The 24,098-nt window shown below is 40.4% G+C and overlaps 4 protein-coding genes across 8 annotated transcripts; 2 read left to right on the forward strand and 2 right to left on the reverse strand.

Annotated features, from left to right (window-relative positions):
- The first annotated feature begins 6,298 nt into the window (after positions 1-6,298).
- On the forward strand, positions 6,299-9,409 carry tmem221 (transmembrane protein 221). The gene is made up of 3 exons (XM_036522138.1): positions 6,299-6,597; positions 7,282-7,367; positions 8,222-9,409. Exons 1-3 carry the CDS (start codon positions 6,299-6,301, stop codon positions 8,731-8,733), a joined length of 897 nt encoding a protein of 298 aa, XP_036378031.1. The 3' UTR covers positions 8,734-9,409.
- On the reverse strand, positions 7,456-11,997 carry borcs8 (BLOC-1 related complex subunit 8). Of its 3 annotated transcripts, none has more exons than XM_036522143.1 (6): positions 11,870-11,997; positions 11,629-11,741; positions 10,868-10,932; positions 10,668-10,775; positions 9,812-9,870; positions 7,456-8,079 (listed from the first exon to the last, which is right to left on the reverse strand). In XM_036522143.1, the coding sequence occupies exons 1-5, from the start codon at positions 11,904-11,906 to the stop codon at positions 9,834-9,836; spliced, it is 360 nt and encodes a 119-aa protein (XP_036378036.1). In that variant the 5' UTR covers positions 11,907-11,997; the 3' UTR covers positions 7,456-8,079; positions 9,812-9,833. The 3 variants fall into 3 exon arrangements, with proteins under 3 accessions (XP_036378036.1, XP_036378035.1, XP_036378033.1); XM_036522142.1 differs by having other exon boundaries at positions 9,812-9,891; XM_036522140.1 differs by lacking the exon at positions 9,812-9,870.
- Positions 11,998-12,389: 392 nt separating this feature from the next.
- Positions 12,390-15,870, forward strand: rfxank (regulatory factor X-associated ankyrin-containing protein). Of its 3 annotated transcripts, XM_036522137.1 has the most exons (9): positions 12,390-12,466; positions 12,976-13,388; positions 13,797-13,910; positions 14,260-14,325; positions 14,611-14,711; positions 14,865-14,990; positions 15,143-15,209; positions 15,298-15,378; positions 15,616-15,870. In XM_036522137.1, exons 2-9 carry the CDS (start codon positions 12,983-12,985, stop codon positions 15,666-15,668), a joined length of 1,014 nt encoding a protein of 337 aa, XP_036378030.1. In that variant the 5' UTR covers positions 12,390-12,466; positions 12,976-12,982; the 3' UTR covers positions 15,669-15,870. The 3 variants fall into 3 exon arrangements, with proteins under 3 accessions (XP_036378030.1, XP_036378028.1, XP_036378029.1); XM_036522135.1 differs by having other exon boundaries at positions 15,143-15,378; XM_036522136.1 differs by lacking the exon at positions 15,616-15,870 and having other exon boundaries at positions 15,143-15,382.
- Positions 15,871-16,206: 336 nt separating this feature from the next.
- Positions 16,207-19,727, reverse strand: LOC118773277 (nuclear receptor 2C2-associated protein). Its single transcript, XM_036522139.1, has 5 exons — positions 19,674-19,727; positions 19,242-19,332; positions 19,020-19,125; positions 17,080-17,147; positions 16,207-16,643 (listed from the first exon to the last, which is right to left on the reverse strand). The coding sequence occupies exons 1-5, from the start codon at positions 19,709-19,711 to the stop codon at positions 16,524-16,526; spliced, it is 423 nt and encodes a 140-aa protein (XP_036378032.1). The 5' UTR covers positions 19,712-19,727; the 3' UTR covers positions 16,207-16,523.
- Positions 19,728-24,098: the final 4,371 nt, after the last annotated feature.

Genomic DNA, 24,098 nt, shown 5'->3' on the forward strand with positions numbered 1-24,098 from the left:
ATTTTAGCTGAAACTAATGAATCTTGCTTTTGTATACATTAATTTCCTGTGCCTGTGATGGCATTATTATTGGACACTTTCTTTCTGTAAAAGTAAACAGCCTAAATTATATTTGTTCCACAACACTGACCTCACATCAGTATTTTTGTTAATAAAACATTGTACATCTCACTCACTGTGCTGGTCTACATTGTACTGCGGTTGATAGTTCCATGCTGTTATGTTTGAACAAGTTTCTCCTTAAGTAATGATTGAATAAAAATATTTAATGCCCTAATTAAACGATAGCATTTTAGATGTCAATGTTAATATCAATGTTTTACAGTACTTTTGTCAGAGTTAACCTTTACATCCTTTTTAAAATATCAAGCTAGCTTCAGAGCTGAATGTACTTAAGTACTTGGGACATTTAGACATATGCAAGGCAGATTTCTAATGGGGGGGGGGGTATGAAGATGACAAAAGCTCATGCGCGAAACATTTCCTCAATCAAGTGGCCTCTCATGCAAATAGGGAACTTGCCGTAATTAACCACTGCTTGTCTAAAATCTTGTTTTTGATATATCATTTTAAGAGTTCCCAAAAGTTGCTGACAAACACCTCGCCAAATTCAAAGAGTGGTCAAGCAATAAGACTTGCAACCACGATTTTAAGGTCTTAATCCTTGATGGAATTCTGCTGTAGTGCTATTCTGCAAGGTAATTCACCAGACTTGCCTCAGAAATGCAAGTTGCCCTGGATAGTGTGTCTGGTAGGCAATTAGATAATAATGATCAAGGGAACACAACAATGATAGCACCAGCCACCCTCCCCTTTGCTGATCACTCCTTCTGGGTATAGGACTGAACATGTCCTCTGTATGTTTTTTTCAGTCCTTCCCCCCTGCTTTGCTCTTGGGTCTAACCAGGTTTCCCCCTGTGCATCCATGACTATTTGTGAAACTGAATGGCATATTTTTATATGCTTACAGAAAGAGCTGACAAGAGTTCATGTGCATCATTAATAAACTGATAAGCTGCTCACAATTTCAACAATTGTTTTATCAAGGAGGTTTACAGATTTTATGCTTATCACTCCACGTCTAGGAGTTTGAATTGTTTAAGTGGTTTTATCTTAAGGTGGGCTATTTACTGTCCTTGAGTTTTGTCACACAAAATAAATATAAATGTGAGTAATGCACAATTATGATCCACTTGTGTATAAAGTAGCAGTATGTGTATGTAGCATAATTGCACAGGTGGGTCATTTTGAATACCCACTATTTAATTAACAGTATATGTTGAGTCACAAAGACTGCTACAGGTGCCTCATGAATTAAAATTTACCACTGCATATTTGATACAACAAGGTTTAATATGTGTATTAACAATGCTTTGTGTCAAGGAAGTCTGTAATTCAAATGCAACATTATCATGAAAAGTGATTTCTCAAGCAAGATAAATTTTCTTGATAGATGAATGCCACTCCCATCTGCTAAATGACTGTAAATTATCTTACATAAAGCACCGTGGAATTATTTTTCAAAGTGCAAATAGGAAGTGATGGCCAATATTTTTCAATAAGCTGTCACACACTTGTCACTTATTTGTGCATCTATGTGAAAAATGGCCATTCCACATCACTAGTATGCTTTAGTCATGGGTTCGCAATCTCAACCAGAGAGGAGCCCAACAAGACCCTGAGTAAGCCTGCTACACACGACTGGTGGGGGAAAATCTCAAAGAGACGAGTCTGGTTTGATGAATACAGAATAAAGGCATCGACATCGGAGGGAGGTATGTATCCCAGAGGAATGTGAGAAGTGTTGCACCAATGGTTTTTCCCAAGCAGAACAGAAGGTCACTGCACTCAATGTAATAAAAAGGTCAGCAAACATGTGTTTTTAAATTGAATTGACTTCAATACATAATGTTAACAATGAATGTTGTATCATGAACTCAAACATTGACAAATTTATTTTCAAAACACAAAGTTTTCCATAAAAAAGATCAATACAAATATGTGTCTTTACCCTTGTTTTCAGATTAAATTTGCTCCAAGGAGAAACATGTTGATTGTGAAAGCCTTAAGTGCTTTATTTGCCTTGTAATAATGCATATCTTAAGCCTACAATACAGCCTCATTCTGATGAGCATGGCTATTACACTGTTAAATTTCATCCATCAACTGGAGACACACTGTCACAGCACGGTGGTCTGCATTTATTTCTATTGATTACATAAATGAGTAGCAGACTTTACAAACTAAATCAAGACAGTATTTTCCCAATATCTCTGCATGGATCACTGATAGATTTTTTGTTACATGTATATAAAAGTATGTAAATAATGTCCAATAAAATTGAATTTTTACCCCTGCTAATTTCAAGTTTAACTGTCAACAAACATGGACCAAAAAACAACTGTGTCAGCTAAATTTATTGCCATTGATGGTATTATGAGATCTCTTAAAAAGTCAATAACAAGTGCAATTCTTGCCAAAGCAAGATAGTACCTCAGCATTGTTGTACAACTAAAATTATACTTCTTTCCCAAATGGTGCAGGCTTGCCACCTCTGTTCTGCTAACACAGTCATCTTCAAGCTATTCTTAACCTGTGAGAAGAGCTCATGAGAACACCTAAATTCCTTACAATTTAAGAGTGCACTTACAGCTAAAAAAAGCTTTATGACCAGCTTTTATTCTTACTCTTACACGTAGAACAAATTTGCCTCAGCTCTCAGATTTTTTCGCCTTTAGTGTCCTTTAACTTTTCACTCTCATAAGCTTTATGCATACTGCCCCAGAGCTGTCCTCTTTCCTTTCTCCTTTCTTACAGCCATTGCTGCAATTTTCTTTTGTAAATGAAATGAGCGAGCAAAGAGCCTCTAACGGTTCAACACAGACATAAAAATAACCTCGGCAGGCAGTGTATGGTTAGATAACTGAAAATAGAAGTCCATTCTCAAACAAGGTGAGGAGTCAATTTCCCCTTTGAAGCACCGTCTAACAATAGAGAGACAGAGAAGTGGCTGGAGAGGGAGGGAGGGAGGGAGATGGAGAAAGAGAGAGAGAGAATTCGCTTATCAGAGGATCAAAGGAGAAGAAACTCTATAGTGATACACTAGATCAGCTTTGTCTCCTCCTGATAAGTATTACTTTACATTTTTTTTATTCCGAGTCTGGGAGATCTGGAGTATTGATGAGGACCAATGGACGGTGGCGATGCGACAGGTCAAACAGTGATACAACCTGCCACTGGCCCAGGAGGTTTCCTCACGTTCCCCTATCTTCACTATTATGGTGACACATCTAACACAAGAAATACATGAAAAAAGGAAAATAAGTCAGTTATGATTGTTTTGAGAACAAATCAAAAGGAAACAGTGAACAGTGATGAGGGCTGTTGACAAAGGACAACCATCTATGTGAGGCCTAACATGATCAGAAGTGCTGGAGTGTTTTTGTATGTAGTTTCATCACTGGCTACTAGCAATCCAAAACAAAAATAATGAGAATAATGTGAATAACAGTTGCAATGAACATGAATTATTGTCAATGTTTACAAGGCATCAACTATAGATAAGCAACTCTACTTTGTATACCTTTGCTACTTGATAAAGGTCAAAGCACTGACTTTATGCAGAGTAAGCACAAAGCCCTGGTGCTACAAGTAATAAATCAGTCACTTATAAATGGATATGCTACTTTTGACAAATTAAATTAAAGGCACTGAAAAAAGTTTCACGCTCTTGAACCAGTCTTGCTGGACTCATGTCAGACACCTATTAATATACTTTATTGCGTAAATTCTTATGACAATCACCTATAGAACAATTACTTTGAGCATGTGCTCGCAACACGCATTGAGAAGTCACGATGAGTGCAGAGACAAGCCAAGGTCTCTCCTGGCTTCTAATGCTGAGTGTCATCTGATGCAACAGTCAGCAACACCCTAGCTGGCTGCTGAAACTCCTCCACCCCAAGGCTGCATGCCCCTCCAGAGCACAGGGTAGCTGAGCCTTTCCAATCCTGCAGAGAATTGACATGCTCCTGCTTAACGCAGAGGGAAATCAGCCAGTGAGGCAGGCAGAAAAATATGCACAAGCCTGGGAAAATACTATAGATCCATCCATAGGAAATTTACATGGGCAATAATGAACTGCTGTTATTGTTCTTGATCAATAACTTTGGACAGACCCATTAATTGTAGATGAGTGCAGGGTTTGGTACTAATGAGGTGAAAACTGTATGCTCTTTAATGAAGCATGGGAATGTGTGTGCTCATGCAATATGTGTACATAAGATTCCGATCATGTACACTGAGGCTGTCATTTGTGTGTGGCTGTGGGTCTTTCTCCTGAAAGGATGATTAAGTCAAGTAAAAAAGAAAATATATTTTTGGGCTCTGGTGTGAGCTGAGGGAGCCTTTTGGAAATGGTTCATACTTAGACTTCTTTTTGTTTTCCTGAAACTGCTCACTTCTGCTTTCGGCAGCATCAATGGCTGCCATTTTGGTGTGTGGTGAGGCTGCCGAATTCAGAAATAGCCTACATGGTCAGTGTACATGTGTGAACAGTTCTTTGTTTTTTTTTTCTTTCTTAAGACATGAACATCACCTGTGCTCTACTTCTGCAGGTTATGCCTGCAGCACATCCACTCAATGTTATAGGCTGCAATAAAGCATCTATTGCTGGTAAAGCATAGGTAAATACTAAAGCACTTTGGATTTGTTCTGTGCTGACATTTTGCACTGTTATACTTTACTGGTCTGTGTTTACTAATGAATTCTGTGTCTGTGCCCAAATCTCATAGTTTAGTGACTTTCGGTCATAGGATCCACCATTTCATTTTGTTTCATTTCATTATTATTTTCTTATTATCTCACTCTGCAATTCCGAAAATTACTAATTAACCAATTGTATCATGGTGCCACACAACTATCACAGAGGTAAGCATGGTCTTCAAAATCGCTGAGATGTTCCAAGTCGTTCTTTGTTAAGGGTCGTTGGACATTGTCGCCACCATGTGATATGTATCGAAACTGCATATTTTAGTGCGCTCATACCTCAACGGTTTTTAAAAGTTCTCTTTTAAAACATCTGGGCGTAACATTTCTAATATCTTATTGCCTAATCTTTTTGTACATTTGATCAAACCCACATTAGGTACACAGGAAACGACGGTTTAACATATCTACGCAGCATTACTTCAACCCTCTGTTACTTTCACGATTAGACAATGCGTGCACTGTGTGCCAAGCGGACACATTCCAGACGCAGTCCTTTCATAGGTCATTTCGCAGCTCGAATGTTACAACAAGCGGAGTTCCATGTTTCGTATACTCAGAAATATAACCTGTTTACATCAACATACAAAATGAAATTTAACCAGTTGTAGGAAATAAACTCCCCCAATTTCCCAACAACTCCCAACTCCCCTAGCTTCCCAGGGAGTAAGCCATCGTTTCCAAGGTAACGCAAAAACGTTAATGGGATTCAGTGCTGGAGATTTGAGTTAGAAGACTATGCCAAAGCATTCCAAACTCTCGGAGACGTTAAGAGTTTGTAATTACATTGCATAATGCCTTAAGAAAGAAAACAGACACCTGAGGAATACAATATTTTGTACATTTCCGAGTAAGTTTACTGACGCAGGAGCACAGAGCGTCCATATATGTTAAACGATCTTGGATATATTAACCACGGCTTAATTGCCGTTCTCAACATTTAAAAATATTAATATGCAACTGCAATGTAACTGGCGTTCCGTTAAAGGTGACATAACTTCAAAAATTGTTGGTGGGTGAAACATTTTAAATTGGAGACCAAAACAAAATGTTCAGTGGTGTTATATTCTATTTAAACTTTCTGAAGTGGCCGAGAGGTTTGCAAAGACGAGCACGTCAATGCATTGTTTCGGAGAATCCATGTGAAAAATCCATTGTTGTAGTGAACTTCTTAATCTGGGGATTTAAAGGACATCACATGCTCAGACTGAGCAGCGGCCGTGCCCTCTTGCTAAACAGCAGCTTGAGCGGACGGACTTACTGCGCTCGGTGATCGGTACGGCAGGCGTTTTTTTTTTCTTTTGTGGACACGCGAAACTAATGGACGGAACTTAAATGTGTCACTTAAGTCGCAGTAGGTTAAAAAATTCCAGCACAATTGAGTGAAGAGGGGTGAAACTGTTAAGTGTCTCTGCAACAGAGCAGAGTCCGTGCGTCCGAGGTGGAAAAAGCCTCAAGATCTGCTGAGAGAGATACACTCCGACGTCACCTGTTTAAAAAAGAAACTACGCTGTATGCGGCATCTTCAACCATGACAAACACTTACAGTCAAAGATCGTTAACAGTTCTGGCACTTTTGGGGATTCTGTCTGCGATAATGTCTTTGCTGTCAGTCGTCCTGATCTTTCAGCTACAGTCTCACAACTCGGGAACCAAAGAATCTTCTTCCCGTCCATCCGTCGTTCCACCTGGAGTTTCGGCAGTTCTGCTGCCCGTATCTACAGTACTCACAGCCTTGTCTCTGACACTCAATTTGAGCTCTGTGATAGTTTGTCTTCTACACAGCTACTTCACCACCGAGATTTGCAAGGGAGTGGACGACACAGACAGGTATTGTGAGGCCGACAAAGACACTCGCCACATTTAGATTTTTTAACGTTTTAAAAACATGATTTTTTAAATATCTGGTTCATTTTCTCATATTTCACAGCTGTGCATCCAAAATCGGTTTTGATGCTTTAAAATGTTTACAGTTTTGATCTTTTGATCGTGACCGACCGGACTTGCCCTGTAATAATCTCTCGGGTTTTGAGGATGCTCTCCTATTTGGGACATGTACCGTAGTCCAAGACTACCGTGAGATATTTAAAACAGGTTAATTTGCGAGACGTGCAGGCGTATTTTTAACTATCTGGTAAATGCTGTGTAGCAAAAGCTGCAGGGCCCGCTTTTCTTCAACTAACCCCAGTCCCAGAGGAACAAAAGCTTTCCCTCATTATGCTCTCAGCTCACGTCTGCTGGCTCTTTCCCACGTTGCCGTTGTCACACAGAATTACAACCGAGCCCCTCAGTCAAGCACTAGATGAACTGTTTTGGGGGAATTTATATTGTATTACACAGTAATTTGTATACAAGGCACATTCTGTTATAAGCATACAACTGAAAGGCTCAATTAAAGTCAGATCTGTTAATTGGCGGTGACTTTAAAAGTTACAAAAAAATCTTAACGTTCTGGCCAAGATAAAGCACACATTTCAGTATTACACCGTAACTGATGTGCTTCCTCTCCCACAGAGCAGACTGGTTCTTACTGGACAGCAGACCTGTTCGTCATGTGGCAGTTGGACTGTTTTGCCTTGGGATTTCAGTGTACTTAGCAGGTAAGGAAAATGAGAATTCATAAGCACTGTATGAACCAGAAAATTTTATCAAAACACCAAATGAGCTTATATATTTAATGTTGCCATATTTTTACTTTTGTCACCAAAAAACACAATGCAGTAAAATATATACATACTACCCAATCATTAGTTTTCTTTGCGACATAAGCGAGTTAAAACATTTCAAACAATCTGCAACCTCAAGTTTATCAACAATTATATAAGTACTAATGTTGATCTGGTTAAAGCTGATTTACTCACTGAACCTTCCACCCATTTAAAGTCTGCACAATGAGGTAATTGTAAGTAACTTAAAACTGTTTTCTAATCGTTGTGATCCATTGCTGCAGACTGCTGAGAACAAACTTAAAGCCACGTGAACACTGAAGCCATTTCGAGGAAGCACCTGCTTTCTTTCAACTGTACATACACACAGACGCTGAGAACATACAAAGAAATATCCTCTTTTATGAAGATACATCACAGATGTGCCCCAGTGTTGCAGGAAAGGGTTAGCAGTGGACTATGGAGGATTCAGGCCCTGCTGAGAAGGGAAGAGTGCTCAGTTGTGTGAGGGGAGGGAGTGCCCCTGTATGTCCACTGTGAGGTGTCCAACTCAAAGGGACCAATGTCCTGTTTGGCAAATCTTCACACCCCCGAGCTGTGTCTCTCTCCACCCTCCTTCAGGATGGCAGCATCCCCAGCTCTCTTCCTACAGAGACACAAAAATAAGCACCCATTTAACATTCCCAGCTGAGAACTGTCATGTTGATTAAACCTTTGCCCATTATCATTTACAAGACGTAGGTTCCTTGTAACATGCCCTCTCCCTCTCTCTCTCTCATACTCCGTAGCCATGTCTATCTACATGCTGCTGGTGTTTGAGGTGGAGACCGGCATAGCGAGTGCCTGCGTCCTGGGCTCAGGAATCCTGGTCCTGCTGGTCATCGTGGCGCACTCCCTGGTTCGGGCTGCCTGCAGCGCCAGGCACTACCACGGCGAGCTCCCCGACACCATGTATCAGAACGACCACGAGAGCTGCCCCGGCGTCCGCCCCTCCGAGCTCGGCCTCGGGGACAAGCCCAAGAAGCACCGCAGCCGCTCCAACATGCACCGGCAGTTCTCCTACCCGCCCTGCGCCGACCCGAAGCAACAGTACTCCTCGCACAGCGGCAGCCACAGTCACGCCAGCGACAAAGAGGCCTATAGCAGCGGCGGGAGCGTGCCCAGGATGCACCGGACCCTTTCAGCAGAGTCCGGCCTGCTACAGGCACAGGCTAAGCCCTGGAATGGTATCAACAGTGAGATGAGGACAGTGCTAGCGCGCAAGTCAGGTGGCACGGGCAAGGACTCCACTCTGGTCTGATCAGCACTGACTGTGCATGGGCAGAAGTGACAGAAGAGGGCAGGGAATGGGGCTAGATGTCAGCTGTCATGAGCATCTTTTTATACAAGCTGGTTTTAATGCCAGTGCATCATCTACAGGCAAAGTGCATAGCATATCCATTCATTCACATCTGTTAAGATTAAATGCTCAATATGTGCAACAGCACTGGATGTTTTCTGCATTTACCGTTCAAACAAATAAAAATAGCCAGACACAAGTACGAATACATGCCCCAGTCAACAGTTATCGCGGGGAATACAAATATAAATCAACAGTGATAATCACTAAACAATACCCCCAAGTGCATCAATCTGATTAACAATGTAATCAACTATTCAGTGTGCCAGTCACATTTTTTGTAATGGGGTGACAGGTTCAGCTTCACACAATGACAGTGGTACAGGCTGCTTTAACCTTACTCGCTCTATTACTTACCATGAGATTATTTGCTGCTGTGCACAGTCAGTGTTTGGGTAAAGAATTTCCCCCTTAAATCAAGCTGTTATAAACATTTACTTTTGTACTGAAGATTTTTTATACCAAGCTTCTATCACTGTTAAAGCCAGACTGACTTCCACTTTGCAATTTCATTTAACAGCTCACCCAAGGGCACTATAGTAGAAGAGACAGTGAACTGTAAAATAAAAATAGCAACCAAAAAGGCTTTAAGCATTTCAGAAGTGTGTAAGTATTAAAGACCAAGGATGGTCTGTGAAAACCGCAATAATTACTTTGCCAAAACTATTGTAATACACAATGTGTAGATTAAGTAGTATAGTGCATTGCAAAAACTTTTGTTGCTGTAACAACCTTTCATAAATAAATAAAATAAATGATCTCAAACCAAGAATATGGAACGATTATTGCACACAGAATAGTCTGGAAGACATCAAACAACTTTAAAACCACAGGCGGGCTGAATGAGATGAATGGAAACCACCACCACCATACTAACCTCCCTTCTGCAGTTTAATATTTAAGGCTCAGGAAACATAGGACAGCTAGCACAGGTAATGGAGCCTGAGAGTTTAGACATTATGCCTGACAAGCCACTAACCTTCACCACAGCTCTTCAGAGGTCAGGAGGTGGATGGGGGCTGTGCAGGGTCAAGGGGGCTAGGAGAGGGATTCACGTCACTAAAGCCACATGCATGCATCAAGAAAAATAAAGAAAGTAAAAATGATGATAATCCCATTAGCTACAGTTTCCAGAGAATAACTGAGTGAAGAAGACTGTAAAAAATAATTAGCGCTACTAAAAACAGTTTTCTGAATATTGGTACACATTTTACCATAGCTAATGGGATCCCTTCAAATGAACAAATCAAAATGTAACTCCAGTAAATGATTAATCAGCAAAATATAAACACAAAACCAAAAACACATGACATAAACAGATTTGGTGTGAACAAAGAAGCAGTAGGCTTTGTGTTATGAACGCTATCATAAAGTAACTTCATTGTATACCAACAAAGTATTTCATATTTTTATTTTTATCCTTTCATATGAGGAAAACTGGCTAAAAAGCACCAGTTACTCAACTAATACCTCTTCCTGTCCTTTCAAATTTCAGATTTCTTGGTCATCTACCACTAAAAACTGTACCTTGGCTCTTTGCCACCTCTTTTGATCACCGACCTGCACTAATGTAAATACACCTCCCGTTCTTATTGAGTAATATTATATGATGGAAGGCGGTACCATTTCAGGGTATACCAAGCAACAAGACTTGATTGTCTCAGATGTTTCTCCAAATCAAACAAAAATGTAAAACAAATCAGCAGGACAAACTAACCCCTTCCAACTGTTTGTAAAAATCTGTACAATAACAAAAACACTTAATGCTAACCGATTTATGTTTATTTCATGCAAATGTGATGCCAGTAACATGATGGCTCTCTATTTCCCCCTACCTGCGCCCCTGGGTAGCACTAAGGTGGTCCTTGATGGTGATGGCTTGACGGAGCAGCCCCTCAATGCTTTTGAAGTAGAGGCTGCTGTTTGTCATACTTTTCACTGCACTGCAGAGGAGAACATAGACGGTTTTAGGTACTACATTACAATGCTGACGGATTAAATGCACATACATTCTCTAAAGTCTGTGCAATGTTACCTGCATGCATACTCCACAGTGTAAATTGCTCCTTGACTTTGTTCCTCCCAGCTCTGCATATCTGTCTGGAATTAAGGGCAGGAGGTGACTTTCATTATGGTGAACCATTTACAAAACACCATGGATGACCAATACTACTACCACTGAAACAGAATCCAACATCACGTATAGAACTACGCATGAAGAGAAGGCACCCACTGATGGCTCACAACTGAAGCTTATAACATTGGTATTGTAACGTTTTACCTCAGTGTTTTACACACTGATGTCAAAAGACATCATACGATTATTTAAAATTATATGGTTTTAAAAATGACCCTTCAGATTCTCTAATAGTCAGCTATGATGATTAACTAATATAAAATTTGGCCTTGAAACCGTACAAGAAAAGCATCCTAGCTATAAATCGATACGTAAAAAGTGATTCAGCAAATGCAGCCAAGTGAACTAAGTCAAACTTTTTCAGTAAGCTAACCTGACGTTACTAACATTACCTTTGGGGATGGGATGTTAGACAGGCTGCCCTGTCATCAACCGTAAGGGAATACGGTCAGATGGCGAGCGCATTTCAGAAGGAATGGTCCCAGACCATACATCGCAACACAGCTCAGGTAGTATTTCACAACAAGGCAATTGACTTAAGCATTATACTAGATAGCGAACCCCGCATTCCGATGTACGAGCTCACAAACTAGCTGTTAATTCAGCTACTGGCTAGTTAGCTAATGTTAAATTACTGAAAGAGAGGGAAGTTCACTTACTTTATGCTGCACGAGCTCTGGCAGTGACCTTCTCACATGCTCTTGCAACCGGTAAAGTGCGACCGACGGCTCGTTTGCCAACACGTACATGCTTTCGGTAAATTTATCCGTTACTAAAAGGAAGACAAATGAATAAAGTGTAGGTAGCTAGCCAATGCATAACACTGCGCACTGTGTTGGTCGTCAACAATTAGCCAGTGGACAGCCAGCAAGCAAGTTAGCTACACCAAAATTACATTACCTCGCTTTACTTTAAGCTGCATCTCCTGGTCTTCCATACCGAAGTACGAATGAACTATTAGGTATACAATAAAACTGCCAATGTAAGTTTATATACTAGCGTACAGCTTGTAGCTTGATAACGTACCTCCTGTGCACTACAATAAAGGGTCGATTTAAACTAGTGACTTGAATGTTAGTTCCTAGCCAGAAATTGTGTTCCTTATTATTCTCAAAAACGCTGTTCATTGGTGCTTAGATGAAGCTGTCAACTTCCTACAAGTAGATTGGATAATGTGCCTTTATGTGCCCGCCACTAACCACCCTTTCGTTGCTGAATTTTATGGCAACATCGTTAAAGAAAACAACGTCTTGGTGGTCGGTCGTAGTCCGCAAAACACGAAGCACGCTCCCTGAATAAAAAGAAGACCATTTGACGAAGTGTATTTCTAAAACTTACTGCCTCTTACTCTGTACACAAAACCCCTCATTGCATTGTGGGATTTCGTGGATAAACTTAGTTTCACTTTTGATATTGATATCAGGAAGTTAGCTTGGTAATAACTGGGGAATAAAATATATCGCCAGCGCCACTAACACTGGAAGAATTTTCTTTAAGGTAGCAAAATTGCCAGCTATAGCTTAGCCATTCTGAACTATAAAATATAAATGTATACCTCGACCTTATATTACTATTATAATTAGCTGAATGTAGTTAATGTACACTTAATTAAAATTGCTGCGTGGCTATGTGAGCTAGCTAGCCAGCCAGGCTTAAGACCAGATATGAATACAGCATCATTGTATCCATACAGTGACATATGTATGAGTGTTATGCTATGGATTTAACAGTAGGGGAGCTTTTGCACTGATCATAGAGAAGGCTTAATTATATATAAAATTTGAAATGTCTGCTGGAGTGATTTTAAAAATAATGGAAGTCAATGTGTTATCTTTGTCATCTGTAGTATCTATGAACTGTTTTATTCATGTCAGGGATTTAATTTGACCTGCACCATATCTGTTGCTCATTCATACATTGTATTTATTAGCATTACTTAAAATCTCATGACTAACAACTGCTTGCATGCAGTTTACTTTCAAACTGTAAACATTTCTATTTCCCAGAGACAGGATGGAAGGGGCTGATGGACATGTGGAATCTGAGCAAGCAACCAGCCTGCAATATCCAGTATCCATTGATGTCACACTGGACACAGAGACACACCAAAAACCATCCTGTCTGCAGCCAATATCCAGTGATGTAACTGTGGAAATACAGACATACCAAAAAACATCTAGCCTGCAGCCAGTATCCAGTGATGTCACAGTAGAAAGAGAGACACACCAAGAAACATACTGCCTGCAAACAGTATCCAGTGATGCCACAGCAGGATCACAGACATGCCAACAGGAAACCCACAGTGACATCTCTGATCAAGAGGAGACATTGGTGCTTCAATTGTATGCCATTGACCCGTCAGAAATCAGTCACGAGCAATGCAATGTTCCTGTTGTCTCGAATGGATCGCCTCTCAGGGGTAGGAAATGATGTTGCCTCTTCATCATCACCAAAACATAGCATATTATCAAAATTAAGCCTTATTTCATTTAAATTACCTTGTCACATCCCACCTTTTTCAACAACCATTGTGACACCCAGCTCTCAACCATACGTAATTAGTTGTGACAGTATATAAATTAGACTTCTCACATAACTGAGAGCAGAAGATTAGAGCTGAGATGTTAGGCTGAAGACTGTGGAGAAGCCCAGCGGATTTGGATGGTGCTGCTTGGGGATGCATGGTTGCTGCTCTACCTGTACAGTGGTACTTTGTACTTCCCCCTGTGGCTTTGTATCCTCTTGCCTACCAAACTACTACAACCTACAAACTAATTCTGCCATTAATCTTGAAATGAAATATGCTTATTAGTATTTTTTCTTCCAGGCATAATGATCACCACAGAAAACAAAAATGAGGAGAGTGTACTCAAATACTCTACAACTCTAACCAACAGACAGCGTGGGAATGAGGTCACAGCCCGACCAGCAACTTTAGACAGTAAGCCTCAATGAAACAACAATCTACTCTTTGTTTAGGCAAAAATACTTTATTGGTTAACACTGACCAACTCAAGGAAACTGTCCTGGGAACCTCATTTTAAATTTACCACTAATGTGCTCTGAATCTACTGCATACATCTTACTAAACATTGCCCAGTCTTCAAAGAAATGATTTGCTGTTTGAACAAGGGGATTGGTGTTCATTTATTGAACAGCAGTTCAAGATTAAATTATGATAGAAGTGAATATGGGTTGCTAGAGGACTATGAACATTTGGCATCAGTTTCAGGCGACTTGGCTTCCCACTACTTCATACTGTAGCACTGACCTTTGACCTGTCTCTTCAGCTCTCTCAGTTCACCAGCTAGCTGCACAAGGGGAGGTAACCCAGCTTGCAGCACACCTGAGCAAAGGTAGGAATCAGAACTCTTACCTCTGACTTACAGAAAGCTATTTGAGACTGTATATTTGGTGTTCTGTGGTTGATAGTGTATGAGAAATCCTAAAACTAAGTGACTTTTTGGGCATAGTTATTGCTCCATAAATGTCATCCTCAAGACAATGAAAACTGAAAATTATCATTAAATGCACATAAAGAACTGAAAGGTATTCATGCATATCAGAATTAGAGTGCATGGAGACAGGCTGCATGAGCTGTGTAAATTACACTTGTGTACCATGTATTGTGACTCTTGTAGACAGTTCTTTGGTAAACAGTCAAGATGAACGGGGCTTCACGCCTCTCATGTGGGCTGCGGCATTTGGGGAGATAGCAGTGGTCGAATTCCTCCTGGAAAAGGTCAGGTCCCACACATTGAATTGATTTCCACTGGGCAGTCGGTTTCTACCCGAGAATGTGCATACACATACACTGATTGGAAAAAACGTGTGGAAAAAAATGGATGTCTGTTGCTGGAATCCTTGACCAGAAGTGCCCATATTTGTTTCTCAGGGAGCAGATCCAAAAACTCTGGCTCGCGAACGCGAGAGTGCCTTATCATTGGCAAGCTCCGGGGGCTATGCCGACATTGTTAGCATCCTTCTCAAACGAGGGGTGGACATCAACACGTATGACTGGGTAGGAACTTAAACTTCTCATAAGTGTTTCATAATTAAATGCAATATGGAAAAAAGCCATAGAAGTTTAGGTTTACTACCTTTCAATAAAATCTTTCTCAGTAAAAGATGAATTTATAAATACTACTACCACTTTTCCACATTATATTTCAGAATGGTGGGACCCCTCTCCTCTACGCAGTACGAGGAAACCATGTGAAGTGTGTGGATACCCTCCTGGGTGGGTCTTTGCATCTAACAATGCTCTCACCTTACAACCCTGAGCTCTGTTTATTCACTGTCACATTTGGTGTTGCACTGTATTTCAGCTGGTGGTGCAGACCTCACAGTGGAGGCAGACTCTGGATACAGCCCTATGGATCTTGCTGTAGCTCTCGGACACAAAAAAGGTGAGCGCTCTAAAATCATGCAAGCTTTGTAATGGACAAAGCACTTCCACACAGCTGAACAATTTATCACACAAAAAGTCCTGCCTCTTCAGCGGCAATTTACTATGCTTAGTATTAACTGTAATCTGCATTAAAAGGACAAAACTGTCTTTATGGAGTCAAAATAGGACTGAGAATTAACTGATACATTGCTGAGTGCAGAAGCCATCAGAAACAGCAATTATTTTATGTTTACAGTGCAAAGGGTGATTGAGGATCACATTTTGAAACTTCTGAAGCACAAAGCCTGATCTTGGGACGCAGTGTCCCCTGTGTGAGGACATTCCCCGATTGGAGGTGCTCTGAAGAAAGGAAAGCCTGTCTACCTCGGCTCTGCTGGCAGATTGCAAAACGAGGAGACATGGAGGACTGGGCCAGACCCTGCACAGCATTCCCCAGATACAAAGGAGAGGCCCCAAGCATTTCACTTCAAGAAGCACCTGTCTTTTTTCTCCAAATAAAACTCAGTGACTGCACTAGTTACACTGCAGCTGTAGATTTTTGCAGCATTTTGTTATATTTGGGGTTAGTTTTTAAAGGTGGGACTTTCTTACTGAGAATGAATACCTGGGTCCATTTATTGTTAAAATGGCAAAACCAATTAAAGCAGTGAAGCAATACATTTGCAAGTTGTTTGGGTTTGTTTGCCTGACAGAAATGTTCAGATTTTTAAAAAATCAATCTGAATATGTGTGATCGTATAATAAGTATAACAAATAAAAAGTACAATAAGTATAAAAAATGGAACAATTTCCATTTAAGATTTTTATATAGCATGTAATTCTGGGAAACTGTTTACTGAAAATAAGGCATATTTCTTCAGTTATCCAAAAATAATACCATACTCACAGAAATGATTAAAACAACAAAAAATCCATCAGTTCAGTCAGTTGTTTGGCTTTGTGTGACACAAGTCATTCAGATTTTCCTCACTTTAGTTCTTCACTTCATCTGTGAGATGAAAGTGAGAAGCTAACCAAATCTGCACCCTCCAAAAAAGCCTAACAGTGTTTTCACACAGCAGCAGTTGAGAGGAAGTATTTGCTGTTCTTCTCTGCTGCACCTCCATCTCCTTGGTCCTTCTCTTTCCAGAAACACAAACATAATCAAGCTCTTTCTCCCAGGATATCCAAAGAATAAACAATTATTCTTCCAAAAAGGTCTGTACTGTTTTCAAAAACTATTTTCATCTTCTGTGCCAAGGGGGCTTCCTGAATGGGAAAGCTGTGGGTGTGTAGTCAAGGAACAGGACAAGAAGAACAATGATACATTTGTTACACCAAGTGGTACAGACAGGGTACATGAAATAGCTGTACTTGAAGGTCATGTCCTCTGTATGACTGTTTAAGCTATTCGTGGTTAACTTAAGTAATGCTACTCTTTCAGTTGCATAACAGCTATACTCATTTGTGAGTTTGGAAGAGTGCACTGCAACATTTTTGCATTACAGGAGCAACAGTAGTCTTCAACAGTCTTCAGTTGTACACACATGAAGGCACAGAACAATGAACAAATTTACACCATACATCCTTTTTACTACAATGTGATGTGCCCTCCAAGTTAAACCTGCAACATAATTACCCTACTGTAGACTTTAGGCAGCTTTTGGAGGAATTCAACTCAGCAAAAAAATGCTGCTTGTGACTAAGCTGCAAAGGATATCTGTAGAGAGTTGTTATCCTCTGGATAAAAATATGAGAATGTTTTGAATTCTCCTTCTTTTGCACACCCTGAAATGAAAAGAATAATACTGTACTTAATGGCTATGTTGCAGAACATGCAATAATACAAAACACCATTTTGCACACGGTTTGTTTAATAAACTATATCAGCATTTATGGATAGAATCATGATAAAACATTACATACAGTGGCTCTGGAAAGTATTCAGACCCCTTCACTTTTTGCACACTTTGTTGTGTTATAGACTTAATCTAACATGCATTATATCTATTCTTTCGTCTGTCTATCTACAAACAATAACCTACAATGACAGAGCAAAACATTTTTTAAAAATATCTGCAAATTTATTAAAATCAAAAATGGAAGTATCTCATTTACATAAGTATTCAGACCCCTTGCAATGGCATTCCAAACTGAGCTCAGGTGCATCCTGTTTACTTTGATTATTCTTGAGATGTCTCTAGAACTTGACTGGAGTTCACCTGTGGCAAACTGAGTTGACTGGACATGATTTAAAAAGGCACATATACCTGTAAGGTCCTACAATTCACAGTGCATGTCAGACCAAAAACCAAGCCATGAAGTCTACGGAACTTGGTGCAGACCTCTGCCATCAAATTGTGTCAGTGCACAGATCTGGGCAAGGGTATGAAACCATTTCTACAGCTTCATCACTGAGAAATGGAACAAGTGTGGAACCACCAGGACTCTTCCTAGAGCTACTATGATGCAGCCATCCCGTGCCATACATATGATAAATGTAAGGGCAATATTCTGCAAAAAGTAAGACGCAAAGTGTAGGGCCAGAACCTTGTCTCTGTAATGCTGTCGTGGATTCCATTCATACTGTAGATGCCACGCCATCACAAGTCCATCGAGGAAACAGTCTGCTTGTGCAAAGCAACATAGAGGGAACCTGCCCCAACATCAGCAACACACTGCCCATCTACCCAGGTGCAGGAAGTGACTAAACCCAAACTGAATGTGAAGAATCCACTAATTTAGATTTGGCCAATGTCTGTTGAAATACCTTATGTGCCCCGGAATAATGTGGTGCCCTGCATCAGTAATTCAGAACCAAGCTGACATGTACACTATAGGTTCTAATGCTTTCAATCTGAAAATTCCATCTTAATGTGTGGGAGCAGATGTGGCCAGGCAGCATTTTAGAGTGCAGGAAAATGCTGATCCTACAGATGCCTCAATTGGAATACTGACCTTACAGAGGCTTGGTGATGGTGCTAGGTAAGAGAATAATGCTTTGCTCCTCTGAATCAGAACAACTGCCCCACCTGAATTATTTCTTCGACACCACCCTAGTGGTTTTCAGTGAGGCGTTGAACCTGTCTAAATGTCACGACCACAGATATTGCTGGCTGGTGCACATCAAAGTAACTGGCAAACCTGGGCATTTGACATCCTTGCCTTCAGTATCCAAATGGACTCCTCTCATCAACCATACATGGTGCATTTCACATGTGCAAGTGACCAGGATAAGTTTTCATTCTGTACATTTACTTCTGCAGAAATACTAATGCCAAGTATGCCTTGTAATTCAAACGTCTGAATTGTTGTTTCTTAATTCAATGTCTGTATCTCATCTCATTTGTTAGCTAACTGTCCCTCAAATAAAACTGCACCTTTGCTGGTTTGATTCATGGGGCTCACCAGCCACATCTAAAGGATATAGCCCCATACTCGTTCACTACAACCCTTTAGTGGAATCTGATATTGTGCAAAGTACCACTCAAAGATCTTCATTAGGCACTGTAAGACGGGCAGAATGCGCAAAAAAGCTGGGTTGAGATAAATGGCCAGGGTGCAGAAAGCAATTTAATTAGGTACTTGGAAAAGTGGGGACGACGAATGGAATGCTGGTACACCACTACTAAACGCCACTGAAGAAAAAGAGCATTTTACCTTCCAATCTGCAGGTTTTCCCTGAAAATCCGCCCTGGAACTGGACCTTTACTTCCGAGACTCTAACCAGCTGTGGAAACTCGAGAAACACCCACTGGCAACCACCCTGGAATCCCAAAGAGATTTGCATTCTTCAACTTGGATCTTCACAGATGGAAAAAAAAATGCATTCATGAAACTTTACGATGACATTACAAAACCTCGCATGTTCTTCAGGTTTACCTGGTCAGAATTCCAGCAGGTCTCTTCATTAGAATCAAACATGTACTTCTTCCCGAATTGTTTGACATCTCTATTCAGAACAGAACTCACCCTGTTAAGGTGAAAAGCAAAGCGTTAGCCACCAAACGTTAACTACATCACTATAGTGCAACTTCACTGAACACTGCAAGGAACAACAGTAAGTGGGTAGCTAGCTATTGCCGCATGTGTCGTGACTTAAAATCTAAAGTTAGCCAGCTAGCAATCCATCTGGACGGGCTAGCTAACTAACACCTCTGACACCGCAAACTATTTTAGCAGCCTATCCTACTCTCTTTACGGTTCTAAATTGATTAAAAGTGATCAAAGGAAAACTAATGTCACTACAATGTCACAGTGTTTAAACGCGCTATTAAAGCGTATTGAAGGCATTAAACACGTTTTATTAGCTACCTGCTTTCTGTCTTGCTGCAAATCAATGAGGCTGCCATGTTTGCCCCTCGTAAGCGAAGTACCGTATTCGAATACAGTACAGCAAAAGAGTGTCTTTACGACAGTATTGGCATAACGAGTGTGTGAGGTACCGCTGGCTACAGACTGCTGAGAAAAAAAAGACATATATTGGCGAATAACATTCTATCGTACATTGCGGGTTTAGAAGTTTTTCAAATTGTATTTCTTTCTAAAATGTTTTACTAGTTTGTTATAAGTACCAACACTCGTGTCTCCCGCAGATGGCAGTGTCGTACTTCCACACCATCCTTGTTCTCTCCTCACACCAAGACCAAAATGTGCGCTCAGGTAGAAACTGGTTTTTCTTTGGAGAATTGAACATGCTGTAATTCGTTGGGTAACTTAAAAGATGACATGCTGGGATCGACCCTGCAAATGTGGTTTTTTTTTTTTAGACCTTTGGGGAAATCTTAAAAAAACCTAGGATAGAACCGATGGGCTGGGTAATTGGATGGTAAAATGTATATACCTGCCTGCCAGTGTACATGGCTAATTCAATGGAATCTGAGTCAGGTTGTTGCATATGTATCAGTTTTTCATATGCTCAGAAGATTCACTGACTTGGTGGCTGCATTATCTGCCTTGCTCTTCTGTTTGCCATTTAGATCCACTTTTAGAGTTGCATCAGTCCCTGCACTATGTTAATATTAAGTTTTTGTTTGTACATTCTTGTGTGGTTGTGAATGTGAATGATTTTGTCGACCTACCATACTAGGGTGAGGGTAGGATGGGTATAAATTTTCCTTATGGGAATGGAGAGGCTAAGGCCCTTGTTAGAAAAGTAGTAATCCCAATATGGCAATAGAGTTTCGATAATTAAGATCTGGAACATAGTTTTCATAACATTCAAAGGTTAATTATGTCTGCAGGGTTTTCTTGAAAGTGTAGGGAAGATGACTTGACTGAGGTTTGGGCATAATGATCTGTATTGGTGTTTGTAATGGGTAGCTAAACACTCAAATGGGTAGTGTGAGGCCTTCATATGCTGAGCGTATATTACTTACTGGAATGTTTTGGTGCAGGTTTTTGCTTTGTTAGGTTGGAGAGAGTAACATGTTAGTATGTACTGGGGTACATATTTAGGTGTTTGAGACATCCATAATTTGGGGTGTATGAACTTTATCTGATCTACACTTTGAGACAGTAGGTGGCGGTATTCACTCCCAGTTAGTTCATGACCTGTCAATGAATTCACCAAAGAGGACCGAGGCAGAAGTTGCCCATAATTATTGATCTAGGACCAGTTTTGCTGATCAACTTATCATGGTTAAGGTTTTGAGTTGTGGCTGGGGAATCTGGTCTTAGCTCAGCATTTACAGGCAATTTCTGCTTCAAATTATTTTTACAGTATGAGTAAGGAAAGAAGACTAACATCTGCAGCCTGGAAGACCTGGAAGTCTTGTCTTTGAATCAGTGCTGTGCAGGCACTGCACACAATCATAGATCCTTGTGGTATGAGTATTGGTGAATATGTGGGTGTGGATTGTGTGGATTCAGTTAATAGGATGTGCCATTTAGAGAATTTGAAGATCAGTAGAGCTACACTGCAGTCTGTGCAGACTGTGCAAATGATTGATCTTTAAATCATTTGAATGATTTCTGACAGATACCATTTTATCAAATCAGTCTAATTCACTGTGCCCATCATATCAGCCAATCCATAATCTATACACAGAGATGTTTAATACTAATGTCACCTTTCCTTAGTTAATAATGTAAGCCATTTGCTATAAAGACGATTGAACATCCACAAAAATCTGCATGACACAACACCATCAAACACAACTGTTTTTCCACCTGAATACATCATAATTAAATCAATGGAATACACATGTGAGAAAGCTTTACCGTTATTTAAATGTGTTGCCAAGTGCGCTTAGCATCTTAATAAAAATATAAATTTAACACATTATCAATATTTCTATATAATTTGCTTTCATCTGCCAAGACATTTTCACCATTTGAGTCCAAGGGTGTAGTTTTGGTATCAACATTGGTAGGGATACAACAACTGAGGGGACATTGGAATTATGTAATATTACTTCACTCCAAAGATAACGAGTTCGCTCAAATATTGGTAGGGACATGTCCCTACCGTCCATATGCAAAATTACACCCTTGTTTGAGTCTGCAACCATCAACTTGCACAATACAATACATGCAAATCCTATTTTGATAATTTGGTCACATTCGCTAATTTCTGACTAAACCTTTTCTGGTCCAAATTCTATTCAACCAGACTGAAGAATGCCCGATCCAAGACAAGAGGAATAATCTACTATTGTTTTAGTCTATAAAGGCAGAAATTAATAAATAAATACATTAATTGCTTTATTGAGCTGAAAAGTGGCTTACTGTTTAGTGTAACTGGTTGTAGCTACTTTACTTTCCTGTGACTGTTCGAATAGAATAGATTGAAAGAGGACTGGAAGTAAGAACCACAAAATCATGTGCTGTGCCTATAAAAACAGTTTCGATGTCACGCTTTAAATGCTGTTGAAGTACAATGGTTACCATTTTTGCACATACTGTAGTACATTGAAAACAAATAAACTTATTTGGCATATTTGTCTTGGTATAGGACCCACATACAGGCAAGCAAATTTTGTATTTACTCATTTGCCCTCTACCCTCTGTTTGAGGTTAGTATCTTCCAGTCCCTCTCCAGGATTTGTCATTTCAGTCTACAGAGCTTTATGCATGTTCCGTTACTCAGTTATGCAAAGCAGAGCCTTCAGTGGATCATAAGTGTTTTCTGCATCCCAAAATGAGCCCTCAGAAGTGAGGAAGATATAAAAAAAACAGGGAGCAATGCGTGTTTGTATTATCTTTGTAAGCCTGTTTCTGACAAGGTCATTTTATATGATCTTGGTAGGTGGTTTCAGTTTGAGGATGGATCTATGGTTAATGCAGAGTACAAAGCAGCTTGCTGTATTGGGTTGACAGGTTGACCCAGGTTCTGCATTTTCTGCCCATGAGTCAATACCATCCTCTGAGTGTTGAAAGGAGAGTGCGTAAAAGGGGAGGTCAGAGCTTTGTAAAAGCAGTGGCTCGTTGCAGCAGATCCAGGCTCAGGGCATGGAGCACAACGCTTTGTAGATAATCAATAAGTCTGAATTACAAAACCTGATGGAACAGAGCCTCCGTGAAAATTGCCAGCAGGGGATTTTGGATCGGCCATGCTGTGGAGGACATCTCCATCACTAGCTTTGCAGTGCATTACCAATGATATGACACACATCAGGCACAGCTGTGTCTTCGGTTTGCTCAGGAGCGCCGCAATGGATTGTGCAGCCGTGGCCTGTATGCCCTCAAAGGTCTGGTCTGTGCTCAGAATTGATCGAAAAGACAGAGACATCTGCAGCTATTTACTGACATTGGAGAAGTAAATAAGCCTCCCCTTACATAGCGGTTTGATCTATTCCAGTGTTTACGAGCTACAGGCACTTGCGCAGATTGTCCTGATGAGGTGGACCATTAATTGCTTTGCTTGCAGAGGGAGAGCACCTTCTCTGTAGGAAACAGATTTAGGTCTGCACTTCCTCTCTCTAAATGACAAGCTAACTCACCACCTGACAGTTTAAATTAAGCACCCCTATTTGCAGTTCGGCTTGGTAGTAGTCTGTGTTGTGACCTGAATGTCCATAGGTCTAATGAAAGGTAGGCCTGCTACTGGGTTGGAACAATATGGAACACATGAGCTAAAACTTTAAGCTAACAGGATTGGATTGGTTGTGCTGTATCTCTCTTGTTCTTGATATCTTTATTTCCTTTTAATTTGTACATTTGAACAATAATAGAAAAAAAATAGTATCATATGAAAAACCTTCGATCTTAAAACCTAAAGCTCTATCGGACTGAAGGGCACAGACATGTACTTTGAAAGGAGACAAATAGCATGATGATCAGACGGTGTTGTACTGCAGGTAAATCGCATGGTTTAAACAACATTTGGCGAGCCTTGAAGCACTTCTCATTAAAAAGGGGAATATAGGAGAAAAATGAAGACACATCTGCTTCTGCAGGAGCAATTAGCAGTATGTTCGAGTTTTTCCTGTTTTCTGGCACGGCACTCGTTCATTCCTGCGGTGGAATCTTCTGCTCCGATTTGAGTGAGGTTCTTAATTAAACCATTAAGAAGCAAAGCATTTGCACAATATGCTTGACTGCCTTCATTACAGAGTGCAATCATTTGTAATTTATTCACTTACACCTGCAAACACTGGTTTTCGGTCTTTGTCTGTTTTTTTGCATGTGCAGTTTTGGAGAATCGGCCGGCCATTATTCACTCTGACACATGCCTATACCTGGACATGTGCAAACGCGCCCTGCTCTGCCTAGAAAACAGCGAGGACAGGAGGAGAG

This window comes from Megalops cyprinoides, chromosome 2 (genome assembly GCF_013368585.1).
Source record: "Megalops cyprinoides isolate fMegCyp1 chromosome 2, fMegCyp1.pri, whole genome shotgun sequence".
Classification (NCBI taxonomy): Eukaryota; Metazoa; Chordata; class Actinopteri; order Elopiformes; family Megalopidae; genus Megalops; species Megalops cyprinoides.